At 34.4% G+C, this 23706-nt stretch overlaps 2 protein-coding genes across 2 annotated transcripts; both read right to left on the bottom strand.

Annotated features, from left to right (window-relative positions):
- Positions 1-3875: 3875 nt before the first annotated feature.
- Positions 3876-5210, bottom strand: LOC149891971 (zinc finger MYM-type protein 1-like). Its single transcript, XM_090078042.1, has 3 exons — positions 5139-5210; positions 4776-5071; positions 3876-4626 (listed from the first exon to the last, which is right to left on the bottom strand). Exons 1-3 carry the CDS (start codon positions 5208-5210, stop codon positions 3876-3878), a joined length of 1119 nt encoding a protein of 372 aa, XP_089934168.1.
- Positions 5211-10040: 4830 nt separating this feature from the next.
- Positions 10041-11516, bottom strand: LOC145192489 (PITH domain-containing protein 1-like). Its single transcript, XM_080069780.2, has 3 exons — positions 11227-11516; positions 10821-10864; positions 10041-10602 (listed from the first exon to the last, which is right to left on the bottom strand). Exons 1-3 carry the CDS (start codon positions 11410-11412, stop codon positions 10209-10211), a joined length of 624 nt encoding a protein of 207 aa, XP_079925906.2. The 5' UTR covers positions 11413-11516; the 3' UTR covers positions 10041-10208.
- Between the last annotated feature and the right edge of the window lie 12190 nt (positions 11517-23706).

The raw sequence follows: 23706 nt of genomic DNA, 5'->3' as shown, positions 1-23706 counted from the left end.
CCACCAGAAGCTTGAGCTAGTTTCACAGTCCCATGCAGCGAGGCTTCTTTGGCAGCAACTACAGATGCTGCAATTTTCTCTCCAACCTTAGGGTTTTCAAGTGCAAGTGCTGTCATATTTTCACTGAAGGAGGCATTGATTGAAGGAGGAAACAATTGAAAGGCAGTCTGAGCACCTCCGCTCTGTTGCTTGAGGCTGTGCTGAACTTGAAGACGGTGGGTTGTCCAGAGGATGCTTTTCAAGGAACTTCTTCCACCCTATCTTACAGATAAGACAGTCACATGCTTGCTCTCTTGTAACTGGTCTAATCCTTATAGAGGAGAAGTCAAAGACAGGAGAAATGGTGACAGACTCTCCCCTTGCTTTTTTCCCTAATGCAAGCCTACATGTGTCACAAATGCCTCTGGGCACTCTTGAGTCACTGAAGTCTATAGGAGTTGGAATGGTTTCTAGCACAACTTGTATCAAGTGGCCTGTCACCTCTCTGACACACTTTCTCATGCAGAGAAAACAAACTGTTTTCCTGCATTCATCATGGGACTTGACTGAATTAGGCATGATCGCAAAGCAGACCTAAAGAAAATCACTACTTTTATGCATATGATTAGGGCTATTTCCCGGAATTCAGAAAAAAAATTTTTGATTAAAAATATAGCACAAAGCAAATATTTAAAGATTGGTCCTTTAGACATATTGGGAAGAACTAACAAATCCTGTCTAATAAAAAATTACATATCAGGAAATGGTATCATTTACGGCTTGTTAGAATAGATATAAAACTTTAAAAAGGATTTATATTAGTATATTTATGTTTTACTTATTTTTTCTTAGTAAAAATGTTTTTGCTCAAATTTATCTCAGTATCCATAAAGAGTGCTTGAGTAGAATTTGTTTAGATATGCTGTAAAAATGGAAAAAGAGTCAAAGTTGTCAATTCATGATTTTAAGGAATAAATGAAAAAGTTCAAACTGATTTTTTTTTTCTCGGACGGTCACAAAAGATTTCATTTTTTGCATTTTTGAGAACAGTAATGTGTGAGGATCATTCCCTCCAAAGGATTTTTTCGGAGTCTTCTGTGACAGTTTCTCATGATTCCTGGGACGTGTGCCAGGATTGACAGGTGAAAGATGCGAAGGTAAATATTATCTTTACAAAATATTTAGTCTTATTAAGTTTAAATATAAAAATGCATTTTTTCAAAGCTGCCCCCGTTCAAAGCTGCCCTCGTTCAATGCCGCCCCCTCTCCCCTATGAAAACGGAGCTTTTAAAAGGAATTTGAAGAAAGAGAAAAAATATAGAATAATTTTTTGTTTATGATATTTATTAACGCTATAATATAAATTACGCTATAATATATTAATTATATTACGCTATAATGTAAATTAATACAAAAAGGTCTGTAAAGTAAAATGGTAGAGCTGAAAGATACTAATTTATTTATTTAGGTTAACGGAAAAAAATAGAACTGAAGATAAATATTTATAAAACCATTTGCTTCAAGGGTCAACTAGCTTAAAATAGCCCAAAGCCCTCAAAATTTTTAATCCGGCACTGGATTGGATCTTCGCATCCTTGAGCTTTTTTTTCTTAATGGTTTTCTTTCTCATCTTAAAGGTTTTTCACATTGGAAAATGAACCAACAATTTTTTTATCCAGAGATATCTTTTACTTATTTAAGCTAATTAGATCACTTCTTATGATAAAGTAATGTAAACAATTTCTCATGACTTTCAATCAACATAATGACGAAAATGATAATATTTTTATTTCATGAATCTAAATAAGTGCGAAAGCTAAATTTTGAAATAAGCTCTTAAACAATAATTTATAAACATGTGCAGCTATAAACTTTGTCTCCTTTTCTTAAGAATACTGAGTTTGTAATCCCGTGCTATATTTAAAATCAATTCATCTCGGGATTTTTAAGTAACTGTTCTTGAAAGGTTTTAACATATTATTTTAGTAAAATTTATAGGAAATTAATTACACATTCAAAGTATGTTTAGAAAAAAACTATTTATCAAGTTACAAGGAAATTCTTTGGTTTTTTAAAATTATTCATCAATGATTAATAACTTATAAAAAGTTCGTTGTTTTTATAGATATAATATACAAATGTAATTATTTTTTATTATTTTTAAAATACGTTGTGAGGGAGCAGAGCGCATCCAAAATTTCATCGCCCAAACGATTTCTTATTTTTATTGCAAAAAGTCAAGCCGCAGAAAAGTACGTTCAGATTCTGCACTGGTGGGCTTAATAGCCATTAAAAAATTATTCGCTCCTTGTAAAAAATCACTACGTGTTCCTCCATTTTCAAACAACAGCATTTCTTTTTGAACTTTCACCGAAAGTCTCACATCGATTTGGTATGCGAGGCAAATGAGCTTTTTTTACAGCTTTATTAAGTTCGTCTAATATTCTTTTGCTATTTTCAAGAGCAAAAGAAAGAGATTCAGATAGAGAGTCAGAAGAATCAGAAACAATTTTGAGTAGTGTCTTTTTTGAAATAGAAAGTTCAACTTCAGATTCAGACTCATAGGCTGTTAATAATGTAGCTGAATGTGAAGCGTCTAGTCTTCCGAGCAACTCAATTTACTGTTAGAATATTTACTGTTTAAATAACCAGCAATTTTAATTCAATTAAAACTAGTACTATAAAATAGTCACAAACAGAAAATGTCTATTCGACATTAAAATTGTAAGAAACTTGAATAAATGCGACTAAACACCAAAATATTTTTAAAACGCCATCGCAATTCAATTAAATTATTATTATAATTAATCCATTATTCAAAAACATTATTTTTATTATTGCAAGAATTTCTAATTTCTAAAGTTCGAATTTGATTGCAATTGAACGAAAAAAAATAATAATTCAGGAATTTTCAATAAGAAAGTTGTCAAATCTCAACCGAAGAACTTTTAATTTAAAAATGTTCAATCGAAAACGATTTTAAAAAAAACTTCGGTATTGTTAAAAACCGCGGAATCCCGGGATTTCGGGATCCCGGGATTCCCAACCCTAGATTTGAGTTTTTTACAAAAATATAAAACCGAAAAAAAAAATTTATGTACAACAAATAATAATTTGCAAATTATTTATAACCATTTTATAAAAGCTTCCTTTTTTTTTTAAAAAAAAAAAGAAATACTTGTTTGTTTAAAACGGAATTCGAAGTTTTGTTAAAAATGGACCCTTATGTTAAAAGCAACTCTGCTAAAACGGCATTAAAATCAACGCTACTAAAACAACGCTAAAAACAACGCTAGTTAAAATTTAAGTTTGGATTGATAATGGTGTGAATTTCTAGAAATTATAAGCTTGACAAGTTTTTAAAATGTTGTGCTACTTAATCCACCACATTACAAACTTCGGTTGCGACCAGTTGACATCTCTTTCATGAAGTTACTGACAACTTACTACACACGAGAAGTTAAAAATTGACTTCCGAATCGTTAGGTACTTTTAAAAGAAAATTATCTGTGAGCTGAAATAACTCTCACAGCTTTAAAAATATTGTGCCTCTGAGTCGCAACTTTTTTACTGAACATAATTATGTCACTGCACTACCATGGATACCGTTGTTTCCCAATTGGAAACTATTATGCCAAATCCTAACATTTTAGCACAACCAAAATTTAAAAAAACAACAACAAAAGTTTAAGAAAATTTATGGACAATATTGACAGTAAGCCTATTCAAAAAGGCTTACTGTCAATATTGCCAGTACGACTGCTTCTTCAGTATTTACGTCGTTACAATGGCAACTTGCCTTTCTTTAAATTCACTTTCAACATCTAGTTCCGCACATTTTTCACTAATAAATGATTTTACTGCTAAATGTAGAACTTCAAAAGCTGCATCGTTTCTCATATCAACAAATTTTTTTTTGTTACATCAATCAACTGTTTTGCAAATAAAACGTCTATATCTTTTCGTTGCAAATAGTTAGATAACACAAAAAGGTTATTTAACAACTTTTGCTGAAATAACATTAGAGAAACAAATGAATGTTTTTTTATTAAAACTGATAGTCCAAAAGCTTCTCTTCTAAGATTTCCTCTATGTGCTTTGGATTCTCCTAGATTTATATCTTCCAGAGTAGCAAGAATAGCAGAAAAAGATTCAACAAAAGCATCAACTGCATGATTCCTACTTGTCCATCTTGTATCAGAAAGTTGTTCCAGAGTGTCTACTGTTGATTCATATAGACGTTTCTGGTGCTCTTGGAGAATATGAAGTCGTGATAAACTAGACGTTAGGTGCATATAAAATTTTTTACCTGTGAAAAACAACAACTGGACATCACTGTTTACAGACATTGCTTCAATGGTTATTAAATTTAAAACATGAGCACAACAATGAACATAGATGGCATTCGGTGAAAGCGCTTTTATTCGAGTTTGAAGACCGGTTTTAATTCCAGACATTACAGAAGCACCATCATCTGCTTGTCCTCTGCAGAGTTTAATATCAATGTTTCGTTTTTCAAGCTCTGATAAAAATAACTCAGCAAATGCTTCAGCGTTGCTTTTTTCTAAATTATAGAAGCCTATGAATCTTTCAAAAACATCACCTGATTTTAAAACGAATCTTAATGAAACTGACATCTGATCAATTCTGGAAATATCAATAGTTGAATCAATAATTAGCGAAAATAACTGGGCTAATTTAACTTCATTGTTTATTGTGGATAAAATTTCGGAAGCGATTGAATTAAATCATTTTGTACATCATGACTTAAATACAGTTGATTCCTCTTTTCATACCTTAGATGATTGTCCAAAGGAAGATCATATTTGGATAATAGAGTTAACAGTTCAAGAAAATTGCCAGCGTTATTAGTTGTACCTTTACTACCTAGTTTATATTGTTTATTTTCTCTGTGTCCTCTAAATGATAAACCTTGCTTTGCTAAGAACAACGTTACGTCTATCATTCGTTTCAAGATTTCTCTATTCTTTTCTACTTGACCACATTCTTGACAAATTAAACCAGATATAACAGTTTTATCAATTGAAATACGATATTTAGTTAGCAAATACTGGCGTATTGCATTTTGATGCTGGTGAGAAGTTTCGTGTTTAACAATTTTTTTCCATCCCTTCTTTCCACTTATAAATTCCTGCTACTCTATCAGACCATTCTTTGCTATAATTTTCAGCTTTAAAATCAGCAAATAACCAGCAAGCGTAGCAGTACATTTTTTGATTGCTAGGTGAAAATACAAGCCAATTTCTTTCCTTTTTTATATTTCCCTTTCCTATAGTTTTTGTATACCAAGATATTTGGAACTTATGGCCGGCCTCATCAGTTGGAAATTGGAAAGATTTATGTAGACCTTTGCGCTCAAACTTTTATTATTATATAGTCCGGAATCTGAAGGAAAGTCCGATTGAGGAAGAAGTGGTTCTTAAACAGTTGTAACTGGTACCGGGATATAAGGGGCAAGTTCTTTTTCATCAAGTGCTTCATTTTTAGAATTAGTAGACCTGGTATCATTATCTTTGTGTGCTCGAAGTAGTGTTAACATCTTTCAGCAGGCGTATCAGTTTCACGACTTTCTGTAATAACACTTTCAAAAAGGTGTTGATCTTCAGACACTAACGTATTTACAGCAGAAGTTGTAACTGACTGAGAATCTGACAATTTAGTTAAAAATGATGTTAGTTCGTGACACTTGTTTGCATCCATATTCAAAAGAACCTTCTTAGCTAACTTGCGGGAAGCTGCTCCACTTAACTTTCGTTTTTTATTTTCATTGCTAGGTTTTTGATCTGTATCATCCATAGTAGTTAACATAACAATATTATAGCTAGCATTTACGACTGTTACTTAACTGTTTTGATTTAATACAATCGATCACTCTTATACATTCTGTAAAAAAATATTTTAACAACTCTTACAAGTAGTAATGCTGATTATCTTAAGCAAACACCTAAGTCACTAATTTTTAACATGTAATTAATAACAATATTAAATAATTAATAATGTTTAAAAATCAAATAATAATATCAATTTGAAAGGTTTGTTAAAACGGCAACCATACAACTACAAGAACAGATTATTGATTTCCGATACAAAGAAAATCAGAAATCATTAAAAACATTAATTACAAAAAACAAAAACTTAAAATTAAAAAATTCAATTCAAATAAAAATCCTTTTGAAAAGAAACTTTAGAACAGTTGATTGATTAAAATAACGTCGTTTAACCGTTTGATTATCTGTTCTTTTTTATTAGCGTTTAATAGTTTTTAATATTTTGATCTTAGTCTTTTTTTTTTACCCTCTGTTTTAAAATATTTTCTTTCTTTACTTTTGTACTTATTTTTATCCTTTTTTATTTTGTTTTTCATCGGTAATTTGAATTTATAATTTTTTATTTTTTGAATGTTTTAGGGGCGCCGTTTGACCGTTCTAGGAGGGCGTGTGGGGAAGCTCGCCCCACCACGCCTTATAGTAAATCCGCCACTGCTCTGTGGATTACAGTCAGGTTTGGCATAAAAAAATCCATCCAAAAAAAACCCACCTAAAAAAACCCAGTTAAAAAAACCCAAAAAAACCCTGGTTTTTTTGTTTTTTTTTTAAAATAATATTTTATTTAAAGGATTCTCTTTGCTTGGTTTTTTCTGTGATTTATTTATTTCAGAAAACATTTAAACATAATAATGACTAATTAAAAGGTAATTATTATTGAAAAGAGGATATGGATATGATCCTGGAATTCAATTTCTGAAGGATCCAGGATCATATCCATATCCTATTGAAAAGAGGATATGGATATGATCCTGGATCCTTCAGAAATTGAAGTATCTGACTCATTTGACAAGAGGCTAATACTGCTCATTGACCTGGAAGCTCAATGAGCAGTATTAGCCTCTTGTCAAATGAGTCAGATACTTCAATTTCTGAAGGATCTATTATGTCCAGCTCCACACCAGCAAAAAGATTTAAAAGTAGTAACTTAAATAACTTTGTAGTTAGAACATCAAATGATCAGAAAGATGCCATAGACATGCAAGTTGCCCGGTTTTTTTTCAGCTCTAATGTCTTTTAATTCAGTGGAAAATTGTGAGTTTCACAAACTTTGCTCTCTTCTTCGTCCTGGGTATGTCCCACCAAACCGAAAGAAACTGGGTGGAGATCTATTAAATGAAGTCTATGATGATCTGTCAGCTGGGATAAAGAACGAGCTGGAAACCAAAGACACGTAGGTAATTTGTCAAGATCGATGGTCTAGTATTCAGAATGACCAAATAATTGCTCACTCATTTTATGATGGAAAAAAGAGTTATCGGTACAAAATAGTTGACTCAGGATCAGAAAAAAAAACTGCAGAATACTGCTTCAAAATCATCAATGAAGCTATAGTTAGCATAAAAAATGATTATAATAAGTTTGTATTTGCTGTCTGCACTGACAATGAAGCTAAGATGAAGGAAATGAAAGAGCTGATCAAACAAGAGTATCCTGATATGTTAACATATGGCGGTAATGCACACTAAATGAATTTGCTACAGAAAGATATTTGCAATTCTTTTTCAACAATTCTAAAACAGGTTGTGGAAGTTCAGAAATATTTTAGAAATGTGCATATGGCCCATGGTTTGTTAAAGGAAAAAGATGGATGTATGCCTCAGCTGCCAAATGAAACACGCTGAAACTCTCAAGTTGCCTGCATTGAGACATACCAGAAAAATTATAACTTCTACGTGGAGATCTATGGAGAGAAGATCGAAGATTTTCCAGCCAATATTGGAAGAATAATTGAGAATATAGCCATCAAACGTGAGGCAAGTCGTCTTCTTAGTGAAATGAAAAAATTGGGGATTGCCTTAGACAAGATGTAGAGTGATTCTTGTCATCTCTCTGACGCAGTTCATATCTGGTATTCATAGATAAAAGATGAAGAGCTATCCATATACTATAATGCAATAAAGAAGAGATTTCAAGATGCTGTACAACTCTTTCATATTTTGGCCTATATAACTGACCATCGCTATGTAGATGATTACAAAAGCTTCATTGATAATGATAATGAAAACATTGCAGAACAATGGTTAGAGGACAGGAATTGAGAGATGGTTTTCAACCCTCAATTGAGAGATGGTTTTCAACCTTTGGATTTGTCTGGTCGAAGATCAGGAATTGTCTTGGTGCAGATAAGGCAATGATTTACAAATCATTTCACAATTGCTCAGCAGCTGACAGCAGTTCCTGTGATGATATCGAATCTGATCAATAAGTAGGTAAGTAGTCGGAAAAATTGTTTTTAACTTCAGAATAACCATCTAAATTCTGAAAAAAATTCTATTTCTATTATTTAAATGTAATTTATATTTGTTTTAGTTTATTCTTGATGATCCCAGAGGAAGTGTTTAACTGGAAATCTGTCAAAAACATCTGAAAAGCTGTCAAGAACTGAAAATTATTGTAATAATCAAACAAAGTAAAATTATGTAAGGAGAATTTTATTTACAGTTCTTCAATTTATTAAATTTTCCTTGTAAAAGCTCTTTTCAATAAATATATAACTATTAACATGTGTTTTTAATTATTATTTTGAAAAAATTAAATGTATAAAGATAGTTTGAATGCAAAATAGGTATTATGTCTTTCATTTTCTAAGCAAAAAAAGCTATTTTTAAAAAAACCCAAAAAAACCCAAAAAAACCCGGGTTTTTTCCAACCCTGATTACAGTTCCATTCTAGCACTCAACCATGTACATGGTGTGAAGTGGACTCAAAGAATCTTGCATCAAAATGAAATCTTCGCACTTTTGGAACTCTTCGAAAAAGTTTTAAAGCCTTTTATGATGACTTGAAAAAAGCAAAGCATTTCAAAAATGTCATTCATGAACCCCTCTTCTCAGTTGCAGATGGAATATTGGTTTTGGATGTTATCCCACAAAGGAACTGCATCTACTACTTGGTGTTGTTAATTATCTCTTTAAAGCACTAAAGGACAGTTGGTCTAAGGCTGATGAGTGGCCCCTGGCTCTCCACATTAAATGTTAGCCATTTCATAGAGGTCAATTTGCTGGTAATGAATGTCACAAACTCTTGAAAAACATTGATGTCTTGCAACACCTTGCTGAGAAAAATCGTGCCTCTGAAGTTTCTCCCATCTTCGACGCTCTCAGAAAATTTGATTCAGTTGTAACTGCTTGCTTCGGTAATGTGCTGGATGAAAACTATGTTGAAAAAGTTAAAAGTTTTGAGAGCTCCTATCTCAAGCTCAAAAGTGTTAGTGTCACTCCTAAAGTTTATGCAGTATTCCATCACATTCATGACTTCATATCTCAAAAAAGAGTCTTTGGGTCCCAACGGTGAGCAGGCTTGTGAGTCAGTTCACCACAATTTCAGTGTTCATTGGTAGAGATTTAAAAGGCCAAAGCATCACCCAGAATATGCCATAAAACTGGAGGCATCTGTCGTTGAATTCAATGGAAAACATCTTTAGAATGGAAAACAGAAAACCTTCAATGAATTGTAATTTTTTCAAAGAGAGCAAAACTCAAAGTTTTTCATTCAATGCTCAATTTTGACTGAATTTGGCAAGAATATAGCATTTATTTCATACTTTTATACTGTTTGTGCAAAGGAGATCTTTATAAAAAAGTTTAAATAACTGCAAAATAATATGTTCTTTTTATTGTAAAATTGCTTATGATTGCTTTGAGTAAAAATTAAGAGCTTCAGCCTATAATTCTCATATTTAGCAGGCCTAAGAAGATTCATTCACATTTACATGATTTTGATTGTTAAAACCTAGAATCAAGAGAGCCACAAGGCAAATATTTTAAAATTTGTTAACCAGCAATTCTCTTTTTATTGCTAAAATTTCAAAAGCAAATTTCTTTCTCGGACAAAATAGTTTTATTTCAATTTTTGAATTTTTTGTTATGGGAATATGTGTACTATAATCCAAGGGGTTTCTTCGGAAACTCAAGAAGTAGTTTTGACCCCTTTTTTTCATATGTGCTATTATCCACATGTGGGAACTTTTTGGAATAGAATAAAAGCAACAAATAATTTTAAGGCTTTTTGCATTAACATCAAAAAATTTATCAACTGTCATAAAAATGCACATTGACAAGAGACAGTAAATTTTATCAAACAGGACTTTCATCATTTATAACAGCCAATAGTAACAATAGTAAGCTATTAAACAATATTGCCAATAGTTACAATAATAAATTATTGGACAGAATATTCTGTAGGATTGTGTTCATTAATTAAGTGGTCAGAAGGGTTGGGTCTAGCTTCATATGTACAAATTGTTACACCATGTTTTTGTGATTCCATGAAGTCACCTTTTAATCCAATGTAATATATTTTAGTTGTATTTTCACCAAAGTTCGAAGGAAAATGAATACTTAAGTATTCTACATTAGAGAACCGTGCAACTATGGTGAGATATTCAATATTGCCTTCATGATCTGGAACAATATCAAAAACCTGATCTGCATCACATAATGTATCATCAAATGTCATATGTGGGCGATTTTTATAAAGCTTCATTTTAGAAGGATGAAAACTATCTTCACCTCCAATCACTAATATACCTTTCAACTTAACAGTGCCAGTAAATCTAAACAAATAACAAGGAAATATTGTGACCTTAATTCATTGTACAAAAAATAACTTAAAATGAATTAGCAGAAAGAAGTCCAATATCTATTCATAAACTGATAACTGGGTATCGTATTATCAACATTTAAAGAATTTATATACTTTGTCTTGTAAACAAAATATTAATTTGTGCAGTATGTTTTCAAATTTTAATCAAAACTAAAACAAAGTACTCACGAAATATTGAAAATCAGTTCTTCATCACAGTCACTTTCAACAAACTACATAAAAGAAAAATATTATTTGACAACAATTTACAATTACTATTAGTAAAGAAAGCTTAAGCATTTTTTAAATCTTTCAAAACTAAAATTATTGAATTAAAAATATTTATGCAGATCATTTTTCTTTACTTTTGAGTTGTTTTTTTTCTATAACTATTTAAATTGCATAGTCTAACTCTAAAAAAATGTAATTAATTTTTAAGCACTATTTGCTAGTAGGGTAGTAATATAATCTCTTAACAGCAATCCTATCTTGTAATATAATTTTATTATTATTATTATTTTGTCAAAGATATGCAACTTTTTATGTGTTGTTTTTTTCAAATACAAAAACGAATTAGAGTTTTACTAGAACGCACTTTTTTTGTATCTAATCTTTCATTCCAAGATTTAAAAACAGTTTTTCCAGAACCATCTTTACTTTCGTTCAAACATTCTAACTTATCTATATCTATTTTGTTGTATAAGGTATAAAACCTAGCTAAATCTTCTTTTTCACAACAGTCGTGTCCATGATGACTATGATGACTACAAGATTCAGACATTGTTTTCGTTTTCAACGAAGAAACGGTTTAGAACTCCATTTCATAAAAAACTGAGCTAATTACATTGTTATTTTCGTTAAGTCTATTTTGTTTTCTTATTATTACTTAGGCCGCGCGATTAACCGAACCGTTCTTTTGCTTATTTTGAATGTAAAAAAACCCAGATCCGAACAAACTTCAAAACCTTAAAAAAACTGAAGCTTTTTATTAAATAAGCATTTTTTTTCAAGTAGTTGGGATACGAATCAATTTCGGTATATTTAATTTAAGGAAACATTAGAAAAACAAAAAGCAGAAGAATACTGATTTTGGGCCACAACAGAGTAAAAAAATGCGAGCTTTAGATTTTTTTGTTTAAAAGTTGTTTGTATTCGTCTAAAATAAAATTTAAATGTACATTTATATATGTTGAATATTATTTTTTGTTGCTGATTTCAACTCAAATCATATATCACATGAGATTTAGGATGCTTAAAGAAAGTGTTATTTGGAAATTCATTGAAAAGCTAAATAAATATGAAGCAAAATGCAAAGCTTGCTTCAAATTGTGCTAGATAAACTGTGACAGTACTTCAATTCTTACTAGTAATATCAAAACCAAACATGAAGCTACTTGAAAGAAACTTTCAGCTGAAAACTAAAGACGTTCTTAAAAAACAAAAACTTGATGAAGAAGAAGAGACAAAAGGACAAAAGTAATAACAATTCATGGTTGCTTAATCAAAATACAAAAATATAGCTCAAACCATCAAAAGCAATTAAAGTTTGACTTAGACTTGACAAAGTTTGTTTGCAAATTTGATTTTCTTTTTAAAATTTTAGATAAAGAAGGAGCTCAGAAATTTATAGACGAATAGAATAAAAGTTCACTATAGGTATCGCTTCATCACAAAGTCTCCATCACCAATATTTAGACTTTGAAAAGGTAAAAAAGGGATTGCAAAAAGAATTTGACAAAGATTTTCCTGAAGTAACCGGAGTTAGATTTACAAGAGATCTTTCAACAAGCCTCAACACTGATTTGTAGACGATTCTCATACTTTACTACATCAATTCTGATTTTAATTTAGTGATTTTAACAATTGCTTGTACACCATTCACTATGGTAGCAATTGACAAACAGGCCCAGCCAGCCTATACAGACGGGTCCCGTACGGCATTGAACCGGGGATTTGGTATGGTTAGCACCCGGGTTATGGTACCGGGAATCAGACGGGAACCGTACGGTTTTCCCGGGTGCTAACGCCACCTATCGACTGTATTAGAATTTACCTCATGTGCGAAGTTAAAAATTGCCATTTTGTTGTGTGAAAGTTTTTGTGATATTTTGTTAATATTATATTTCTTTTACGCTTTAAAGTTGTTTCTTTTTCAAATAGTGGTATATATTTTTTTGCATGTATTTTTCAAATATTTCGTTAAAAGTATTCGTTTTTAAATTACAATTGACGGATAAGAATAATTTTTTTACTGTTTGATACTACTAGGAATTGGGAGTTCTGAGACAAAACCTTTTTTTTCCGCGAGTTCTGGGACAAAATTTTTTTTTTCCGCGAGTTCTGGGACAAAACCTTTTTTTTCCGCGAGTTCTGGGACAAAACGATTTTTTCGTATAAAATTGATTATAATTTTTTTTATTTTGCGCGAATTATCTTTTGTTTCCAAAAAAAATGTTTTTCATAACGTGAGAACGCGTAATGAAAAATTTTAGTTATTGTAAAGGTGTTTAAATCTTCTTGCACGAAAAACTTCTTTTTCTTTTTTTTTTTTCGTCTTGTTCTTTTTTTGTTTCGATGATTGATTTGTAAATTTCTATCTCCCGCCATTTGACTCCTTTATTTTTTAAAATTTGAATGGGATCTTGAAGCAGTATTTTAAAACTTCGAACTTTTCCGTTTTCATCTCGTAACACTTTAATTCTCGGAGTTTTAATGGAATTCATTTTTAATGTGCCAAGAATTTCTTTAAGTCAAAATTTTCACAAAATAAAATTTAAAAAGGTTTAGAATTAGGCGTAATAACATGCTTGTCCGAGAAGAAGGTAATAGCTTCCGGATTGACCTGTTTGCGCGTCGCCAGAGTTAAGCTTGACAACGAGTCTTCTTCCAGCTGCGACGCTGGGCATGGAGTCTGATTCTGCAAAATTTTTGTAAAACGAAATGGTGGTGGTGGAGCCGATGGAGGCGGTGGATTGGTACAGCAGTTCAGTCGATTTGTTGTTAAACGAGGTTAAGTTTGATCCGTTCCACGAGGACAAGTAAAAATCTTCCAATCCAGACGAGGAGAAGATGCATTTGCTGTCTCCGTCATATCTAGGAAAGTAAGTGTAATTGTTTGCACTAGAAATGGTCCATGGACTGAGGATAGTGCCGTTGCCAGGAGGTAAACTTCCATCGCACATTCTGACTCTGGATTCCCACCAGTTTCCAGAGGCGCCGATGATGTGCACCCTGATGTATTTCAAAAAAACGCCATTTCCTTTTCCTGCGGTGTTCAGCAAAACATATTCGTTTCCGTAAGTTTTGTTTAAGTATCTGAACGTCCTCGCGTACAATTTAACGGAGGAAAGAAGAGGAGGTATGGTTGTGAATGTGGAAATAAATGGTTGAATCCAGTAAGTTACTGGATTTACTGTTTTGTTGAGCAATTGGATGATTATGTTTGTCCTGAACGGCATGTCAAGCGTAAAATATCCACCCAACGAAGTGGTGCTGAAAACGTTGCATCCTTGCAAAGAATTGGAGTAAAACGATCCGCCGAGAGGGGAAAAGAGCAAGTCGCAAGCAAGGGCAGTGCTGTCCACACCCATTCCTTCAGTGGTTGTTGAATAATTCCCAACGTTAATATCTCCGTCTGTAAATATTCGAATAAAAACATTTCCAGGAACATTTAATCCTCCTGTAACGGTTCCATTAAGAGCCAGCCATAATCTTCTCAGAACTCCAAGACCGTCCGAGTAAGTGAAAACGGTAACTGCATCAGGCAATCCTCCTGCTATAGTTTGTTGTTTTATCCCCAAGGATGAAAAGCTTTAATTGGGAACAAGTTCTAAAAAGTTGGATTTTTGTGACAAAACGTCCGCGTAGCTTTTTGTGGCTGCGTCTTGCGCGTTTGACGGATCAAGCACATAGATCAATTTATGGGAATTTAAATCCAAGTCTGCAGTTCCTACTGTAGTTCCGCCCGAAGCATGCGTGTCCAATAAGCCACTCGAGTGTCCACGTACCCTTTTGTAGCTGCGTCGTGAGAAGTGGTTGGATCAGAGACGTTGAGCAATTAGTAGATGTAAAAAGCGGGTTCTGGCGCATTGATACTTTTCCATACTTAAGGTTGATAACTTTGATGCGTTTTTTTTTGTTGACTTACCTTTTTTTTTTCAAAAAAATGTGCGCTTTCTTCCTGTGTTGAAGTTATAAAATTTTTCTTCTTGTGTTGAAGTTATAAAATATTTCTTCCCATGCTTATGTTGTCATAAAAATTTCTTACCGCAATGATTTAAATTTATTTTCTTCTTTAAAAAAAAAAAGTTTTTAGCGAGAACAAAGCATGCAGGTGAAATGAAAGCGTTGTTTGATCTTTTGTTCAATAATTTAAGGGTGGTGTGTTTGAAGATAAGTAAAGAAGGAATTAGCGTGAAAACAAAAACAACGATAAAATTAATGTTTGAAGTGGAACTTTTTGCAGATTAGTTTGATGAGTACGTGTTTGATTTCGAGGAGCCGTTGCATGTGGGCATTGAGAGTTATATAAGCAAGGTGTTTAAAACGGTGAAAAGTGGTTGCGAGTTGACTTGGTCGATTTTGAATGCGGGAAGTTTGGAAATCGCCGTTAGATCTTTAGACCAGTTTGCGTATAATATTAAGGTGGTGACGGAAAGCGTTCAAAACGTGAATTTGAGTGAGCGCTATTCTTTTCAGTCAAAGAGAAGAATTTCGGCTTCGAGGTTTAGCGATATGTGTAAGATGATAAAGCCGACATCGGAATTTAGAGTGGCTTTAGAGAAAGGGGTGTTGATATTTTCAATGGAGACAAGCGGTATTTTTTCTAAGAGCTTTAAGTTTAGAGAAGAAACTGAAGATGAAGTGAAGGTTGATTTGGTGCATCGGTCTGAGCAGCTGTATCGAGTTTCAAAAATAGTTTCTTTTTCGAGCGTGTAGGATGTGTTTGTGGGAAAGGTGTTGATGATTTCGTCCACAGGAGAATTGGGAACGGTAAAAGTGTATTTTCTATGAATTTTTTATTCTTGTCAAATAAAAAATTTTAGAGAATGGCGCCTAAAAATGGAATGCTTGAGAAGGGTGAGTTGGGTCCGAGCAATAAACCGGATCCAACAGATTCGTAGCCTTTGCCAGTTTTTAAGAAGAGCCCGTCTCCGTTGACGCTTTTAGACCAAGGTCTTAAGTATAAGCCAGAGCCAGCTGCGGTTAATTTCATTCCTTTTCCTTTTTTGTTTAAGTAAACCACGCCACGTCCGGCAATTTTGTTGACCATGGCAGAACCGGCAGAAGAGCCAACACCGGCAAGAAGTCCAGTGGCAAGAGCAGGGACGACTTTTGTGGCTAGAGTGCCTCCGAGCATGCCGAGCAAAGGGAGTAACGCACCGATGAAACCTCCTTCCATTTTAGAGTTGTGCATGAGTTGTTTTTTACTGAGTTTGAGAGTGACACCGGTTCCGTTGCTGTAGGCTTTTCTAATTTTGTTCAATTGCGAGTTTGTGACTGCGATGATGTGATTTCCTTCTAAATCTGCATGAGTGATTTTTATACTGACGTCGGTTTTGTCTTGAATTGCTTTTATAATTTTGTCAGCTTGTCCTTGCGAAATGTTTAGTCTGATCTTTTGATAATTGGTCATTTTTAATAGAAAAGAAAAAAAATTATCGATTGAAAGCGTTTCCGGAGAAAAGATCGGATAGAGTTGAGGATATTCTTTCTCTGATGTGATATCTGACGATGATGTCTTCTCCTCTAAAATCGATCAAGTTTCCATTTTGGTCGACAATTGCGTTTCCATTCTTGAAATTTTACCTAGAACGATGGGAAGGTATATCAAGTGAAAAGGTTTTTCAACAATTTTGTAGCCGGGTTCAACCTGTGGGTAAAAGGAGTAAATGTCGTTTGTTGTTTTTCCGTCTAAAAAGATGAGCCGATGATGTCGTTGGTTACTCAGATCACTGCAGTATCTTCAATTCTCACGATGTTTTCAGACTCGTAAGTGTCGATCACACTTGTGACTTTATTAGGGTCAGCAGGATCTTCTTTTTTTTTCAACGTAGGTGTATTCGTTTTTGTCGAATCCGAGGAGCGGTCCTATGCTGTTATTTACGTTAAAATCTACCCAGTATTTTGTCGTTGCTCCAGGCTTTCCAAATGTCAATACGAATTTCAATGAAGACTCGTTTGCTGTAATGGTGACTCCGTCTACTCTGTACAAGCTTCCTGTTTGTTTTTGCATTTCAGTTTGAAGGTATTTGTTGATCTGGTTGATGTCATAGGCTCCTTCTTGAATGAAAATGGTGAAGCTGTTTGACCCAGCGTTTGGACTGTATCTGAAAACGTTATTTTTAGAGGTGATAATTGGGTAGCTGCAATAGGTTTCGAGCCCCACAAGAGCCATTTCGTCTTGTTTGTTTAAATCCAGCTCGATGGGTCTTTCAAAGTATGTTTTGATGGAGCTGTTTGATACTGTGGGTGTATCATTTTTCGATTTTGCAAGTAAATAAAATCCGGACATGTTTTCTATACGTTTGGAAAATAAAAATCGTCAAACCCGCTTCTGTATTTTCCATGATCTTTTTGGAGGACAAATCAATGACGGCAAATCCGTGGGATTGAGACCAGCAATGTCTGCAAAACTTTTTAAATTCTTCTTTTTTCATGTCGCTCGAAACGTGATCTTGATAAATGTGATCGACGTTTTTTTGGTCTTGTGGAAAGAGGCAAATAATTTGGCATTTTCTCGGATGGTTTGTCTGGGTAGCATAAAATAATTTTGAGCGAGGTAAAAGCAGTCGACGTTGGAGTGTCTTCTATTTTTGGCATTTGTTTTGTTTGGTGAGTTGCAAATTGTCTAAGATCATCGTTCAGACGTTCAGGCATGTCTTCTTCACTTTCGAAAAATTTGCACTCCATGTTTGTTTCTCCGTTCCATTTTTTAGAGATTTCTTCAATGATGGCTTCAGGATTCGCGTTTTTTTGTTCGATTTTGTTTTGTATGTTGAACAATTGGAGAATGAGTTCTTTCGGCAGTTTCTTCTCAAAGGTGCTTTTGAGTATTTTTTACTCGGATTGAAAAAGGGATTCGCCAAAGACTTGCAAGCGGTTATAATCCAGCCATCCAGGTCTAAGCAGCAAATTGAGCAGCAACGTTGTTTTCCCGCAACCGGACTTTCCAACGATGATTCCTCGAATGCTCCTTGGCAAAAGCGTGTTGTTGTTTCTTTTTGTTTTGCCGATATTCCATGACAAATCAATGACTTCCATTTTGTATTAGGAAAAATTTTTTATTGTATGTAAAATGTACTGTGTTAAATGCAAAAGAGAGACAGAGACGACTCACTTGAAAAACGAGATGAGTAAAAACAACAGACATATGTTGAAAGGGACTTGCGATGTTTGCGGAACGACCAAATGCAAGTTTGTTTCTTCGCATGGATCAACAAAAGGAGGTGATTTGGTGGAATCAATTAATAAGCTATCGAGCAAAATCAAACTTCCGTGGGCGAAATTTCCAGGAGAAATGCACATTCCTGGAATGAACTTTGCAGGTCCTGTTACGAATTTGGATAAGAGACTGACTTCCACGGATATGTATCAAGAATGGAGCAAGCCGGTGGACAGAGTGGATAATGCAGCGTATGACCATGATTTGGCTTATAAATATTTCAATGATGAGATGAACTCCATTCCAAACCCAATTCAAAGAGAAATCAACGAAAGAAAGCTTATTGCTCCTGTGATCAAAGCCAAAGCAAAATTTGGATTGGGTGTCTCTGCGAAAAAAAAAAATGCCCCAGAGCAGTCTGAAATGGACGGATCAGCTTGCAGAGGAGCTTCATAAACCGGTCATTCGCCATTTTAAAAGAAGAAGGGTGATTTTGAATGGCGTCGATGAAATATGGGCTGCAGATTTGGTTGACATGCAATCGTTTTCAAAATTCAACAACGACGTAAAATATTTGCTAATGGTGATCGACGTGTTTTCAAAGTATGGATGGATTGCACCATTAAAAAGCAAAACAGGTTTTGAAGTGGCCGAAGCATTGAAAAAAATATTTGAAGAAAGAAAGTGCACCAAATTGTGGGTGGACAAAGGAAAAGAATTTTACAACAAGCATGTGAAAGGGCTTGGTGTGCAATTGTATTCTACTGAAAACGAGGAAAAAAGTTGCGTCGTTGAGCGATGGAACAGAACGATGAAAGAGAGAATGTTTAAATATTTTTCAGCCAACAACACCAATAAATACATTGACGTTTTGGACGAAATGGTGAAAAATTACAACAGCACAAGGTACTCTTCCATAAAAATGACGCCAGTTGAAGCCAGCGAAGAAAAGAGCAAGGCGTGGATGAACATGTATGGAAAGGCTCAAACAGAAAGAAAAGATTCAAAATTCTTAATAGGCGACAAAGTGCGGATCCCAAAAAAGAAGTCTCATTTTGAAAAGGGGTATACGCCGAGATGGACTGAGGAGGTTTTTACCGTGTCAAAAGTTCAGTATACTGATCCGCCCACGTATAAAATTGCTGACGCCAACGGTGAAGAAATTCAAGGCACTTTTTACGAGCAGGAGATGCAAAAGACGCTTCTAGACATATTCAGAATTGAAAAAATCATTCGCAGAACCAAGAGCAAATCACTGTTCAAATGGTTGGGATACCCAGACTCGTTTAATTCGTGGGTGGACAATAAAGAATTGATCAGTTTGCTTTCGAGTGACATTGGTCATTTCATTTCCCTAAAAATCGCAGATTTTCCCGGATACAAAGAATCTTAAATTTTCCTTCCCATTAAAAAATCAGCAAGATGATGGTTTTGTTTGAGCCTTTTATAAATGAGTACCTTAAGACGGAAGATTAGGAGTCGTATTATTATTCGCCTTATGAAGAAAAGTACCATTACAAGATTTAGAGCTTTGAAAATGATTTGGATTTCACCATTATTCAAAGTCCATTCAGTACCAAAAGATTCCGTTGTATTATGAGTATGAGAATGGAAAAGGTCCTTTTATTTTAAGAAACCCCGTTTTGTATTCTTTGGGTGTGTTTGAAAATCGCAGTGTGGAAAAGAAAGAGCTGACGGGATATTCCATGTCTTTTGTTGCTTTTAACGATAAAAAGGGCATGACATCAGAAGAAGAAAAGTTCATTGAGGTGACTGAAAAAATATCAAAATTTCTTCCCGAGCAAGTCATCCATAAGACGACCTTGTTGAAAAAAGGAGGAAGAGCGAAAAAAATAATGACGGAGGATTTGTCCATTTTCAAGCAACAGGGATCAGGATCCCCCATTTGTTTCGGAAAGTTGCATACAAAAGAAAAGAGCATCACTTCCTTGTTTTGCAAAAAGGAGAATAAAAAGCTTGTAAAAGCAGATCCATTGGGGTATGTTCGTCAAAGGTGTTTTGCCATTGCGTCTTTGAGAGTTGAAGGTGTTTTTATTGGACCGCAGATCGATTCCATTCAAGTCAAGCTTCCAGAAGTGTTCATCACTAAAAATGCTCCTTCTGTTCAAAGCATTATGCACGATTTGGATTTGGGAGAGGTTGAGTCTGATGAGGATTTTTAAATTTTGCGCGAATTTAAAAATGATCAACGTCGAAGGAATAAAATTGCCAAACGAGGCTTTGAACACTCTTCAATTGATAGAGACAGCAAAAAAAGCTGAAATTGAAAAACTTCAGAGGAGTTTTTGAAAGAGACACATTGCCGAAAAAACCGAGAAGAAAAGAATGTGGAATCGTTAATACGGGAGACTCAGGCACAGGTGGGTTTCATTGGGTGTGCTGGTACAAAGACGGTGATAAGAAATACAGTTTTGATTCTTACGGTCAGCCCCCTCTCGTCGAACTGGTTAAGTACTTGAAAAGCCCCGTCTTTTACAAGAGCGAGAGGTTCAATTTGGAAACACGGTTTATTGTTGTCACGTGCGTCTTTACGTCTTGAAAAAATTGGACGAAGGAAACGACTTTCAAGACGTCATTAATACCTTGTGGTGATGTGAGCGAAAAAATAAAATCTGGGGCATATAAAAACGATTGACAAATTTGGTAGATCAGAATTGGGTCAGTATTTATACAACCCTTATTCAACCTCTCTTTCAAGCGATCTGTATGTCAGGACAGATGGAAACAGCACCATCACTTCAGACATTGACTTTAATTCTCAAAAAATCATTAATTTGGCAGAACCGACCAACTCACACGACGCCGCCACAAAAAATTATATGGACACGCATTCGTCGGGAGGAACTGGCACGGTGATTGGAGCTGCGGACTTGAATTTAAATTCCCATAAATTAATCAATATGCTTAATCCATCAAACGCTCAAGACGCTGCAACAAAAAGTTACGCAAACTTTTTGTTACAAAAATCCAACTTTTTAGGACTTGTTCCAAATTCAAGCTTTTCATCCTTGCGGTTAAAGTCGCAATCTGTGGCAGGATCAGCCACTGCACCAGTCTTTAGCTACAGAGACGGTCCTGGAGTTCTGAGAAGGTTATGACTGGCTCTTAATGGAACTGGAACAGTAGTTCCTGGACGTGTCTTTCTTCGAATATTTACAGATGGAGAAATTAACGTTGGGAATTATTCAACAACTGCGGAAGGAATAGGAGTGGACACCACTGCCCTTGCTTGCGACTTGCTCTTTTCCCCTCTCGGCGGACCGGTTTATGCCAACTCTTTGCAAGGTTGCAACGTTTACAACACCACTTCCTTGGGAGGATATTTTACGCTCGACTTACCGTTTACAGCAAACTTCACTATCCAATTAGTTAATAATAATGCTACAGCAATCACTTACTTGATTCAACCTTTCATTTCCACGTTCACCTCCATCCCTCCTCTCTTTTCCTCCGTTAAATTGTACTGCAGGACATTCAGATACAGTATGCGACAAAAGTGTTTACATGTTTTTGAAAAATATTCTTTTTTAAAATAAAAGATTGAAATACATGTTTATATATCAATATATATATACCAAAATAAAGGTAATTCATTGTAGTTTCATGTTTTGAGCCTGAATTTAAATGAATGAGAAGTGTTTATAGCAAATTATTTATTGAAACAAAATGTCAGATGTAAACAGTTTTGTCGCGATTTATGCTATTATTAATTTTAATGCGAAATTAATACTTTGTGGCTATATTTTTAATTTGTTTAAATAAAACATATCTCAATTAGTAATAAACGGTTTATTTAAACTTAAAATTCGTAATGTAAACAACAGAAAAATTATAATTGAAAGAATGAAGAAAGTGTCGAAAGAAATTGAAAATTTAGCTGTTCAGAAGCTTAAATCAGGATTGTCTCTTCGTGAGACAGGACGAGAACTTAATATATCTTATTGTTTAGTCTATAAAATTAAGAAGCGAAACGATATAGAGGAGAAATGCAACAAAAATGGACGCAAGAAAATTTTCACTACTCGAGATCAGAGAACAATTTCTAGATTAATCATGACAAATAAAGCAAAATCAGCACACGATGTAAAGAAACAATTAAATAATACTCAAGGTACAATGGTAAGTACTCGAACAGTGCAGAGAGAACTCAAGAGAATTGGATTCAAGGCAAAAAATAAGATCAAGAAACCACTACTAACACCGAAACATCGTAAACAACGATTGGAATTTGCAAAGAAGTATGAAAACTGGACTTTTGCTGAGTGGAGTAAGGTGATTTGGACAGACGAAAGCAAGATTAACTTGATTGGCTCTGATGGCATTCGATATGTATGGAAAAAAGCTGGAGAAGGAATTTCTGATCGTGACTTTATTCCAACAGTAAAATATGGCGGCGGAAAGTTGTTGTTTTGGGGATGTTTCTCTTCGTCTGGTGTTGGTAAAATCGTAAAAATTGATGGAATAATGGACGCGAAGCATTATATTGACATTTTAAACAATGGCTGTTTGCCTAGTTTACGAGGATGGCGAAAGCAAATTCGTTCGACACTTTTTATGCAAGACAGTGATTCAAAGCACAAGGCAAAAATTACATTAGAATTCCTAAATTCGAAGAAATTTAAGATTCTAGAGAAATTTAAGATCGAGAATCTTTGGTCTATTGTGAAGAATCGAGTTTATAATTATGAAACAAGAGCAGCCAGTCGACAAGAATTATGGGAACGAGTTGAGTATGTTTGCAGTTCGATAACTGTTGAAGAATGCAATAAGTTGATTGGTAGCATGCCTGCGAGAATTGCAGCAGTCATTAGAAGTCGTGGAGGCTACACAAAGTATTAATTTCGCATTAAAATTAATAATAGCATAAATCGCGACAAAACTGTTTACATCTGACATTTTGTTTCAATAAATAATTTGCTATAAACACTTCTCATTCATTTAAATTCAGGCTCAAAACATGAAACTACAATTAATTACCTTTATTTTGGTATATATATTGATATATAAACATGTATTTCAATCATTTATTTTAAAAAAGAATATTTTTCAAAAACATGTAAACACTTTTGTCGCATACTGTATCTCAACACCACTTACGGAAACGAATATGTTTTGCTAAACACCAATGGAAAGGAAATATCGTTTTTCTTAAATACATCAGGATGCACATTGTTGGAGCCTCCGGAAGCTGGTGGGAGTCCAGAGTCAGAATGTATGACGGAAATTTATCTCCAGGCAATGGCACTGTCCTCAGTTCTTGGACGACGTACAGCACAAACAATTACACGAGCTTTTCGGGATATGACGGTGACAGCAAGTGCATGTTTTCCTCGTCTGGATTGGAAGATTTTTACTTGTCTTCGTGGAATGGATCAAACGTGTCTTCGTTTAACAACACATCGACGGGACTGCTGTACCAATCCACCTCCTCTATCGACTCCACCACCACCATTTCGTTTTACAGATATTTTGGAGAGGCAGATTCCATGCCCACTGTCGCAGCGGGAAGAAGACTCGTTGTCACGCTAAACTCGGGAGACGCGCAAGTCGGTCAATCCGGAAGCTACTACCTTCTTCTCGGACAAGCGTATTATTACGCCTAATTCTTAGACAAGTGGTTTAGCTGAACCATGAAAAAGTCGATGAAAAATGTCATAAATAAATTTCAGC

This window comes from Hydra viridissima, unplaced genomic scaffold (genome assembly GCF_058129835.1).
Source record: "Hydra viridissima isolate aposymbiotic clone 2 unplaced genomic scaffold, HvirCarnegie_v1 scaffold_2, whole genome shotgun sequence".
NCBI classification, from domain to species: Eukaryota; Metazoa; Cnidaria; class Hydrozoa; order Anthoathecata; family Hydridae; genus Hydra; species Hydra viridissima.
This window is presented reverse-complemented; position numbering and strand designations above follow the sequence as displayed.

What these genes read in the sequence shown, in the direction of transcription:
- LOC149891971 (XM_090078042.1), bottom strand. Translation starts at nt 5,210, where the DNA reads ATGTACTGCTACGCTTGCTGGTTATTTGCTGATTTTAAAGCTGAAAAT. An exon ending in GCAAAGAATGGTCTGATAGA is followed by an intron (nt 5,072 to 5,138) that starts GTAGCAGGAATT and finishes ACTTCTCACCAG; the next exon opens with CATCAAAATGCAATACGCCA. An exon ending in CCTTTGGACAATCATCTAAG is followed by an intron (nt 4,627 to 4,775) that starts GTATGAAAAGAG and finishes TGATATTTCCAG; the next exon opens with AATTGATCAGATGTCAGTTT.
- LOC145192489 (XM_080069780.2), bottom strand. Translation starts at nt 11,412, where the DNA reads ATGTCTGAATCTTGTAGTCATCATAGTCATCATGGACACGACTGTTGT. An exon ending in AAAGATTAGATACAAAAAAA is followed by an intron (nt 10,865 to 11,226) that starts GTGCGTTCTAGT and finishes TCTTTTATGTAG; the next exon opens with TTTGTTGAAAGTGACTGTGA. An exon ending in GAACTGATTTTCAATATTTC is followed by an intron (nt 10,603 to 10,820) that starts GTGAGTACTTTG and finishes TTATTTGTTTAG; the next exon opens with ATTTACTGGCACTGTTAAGT.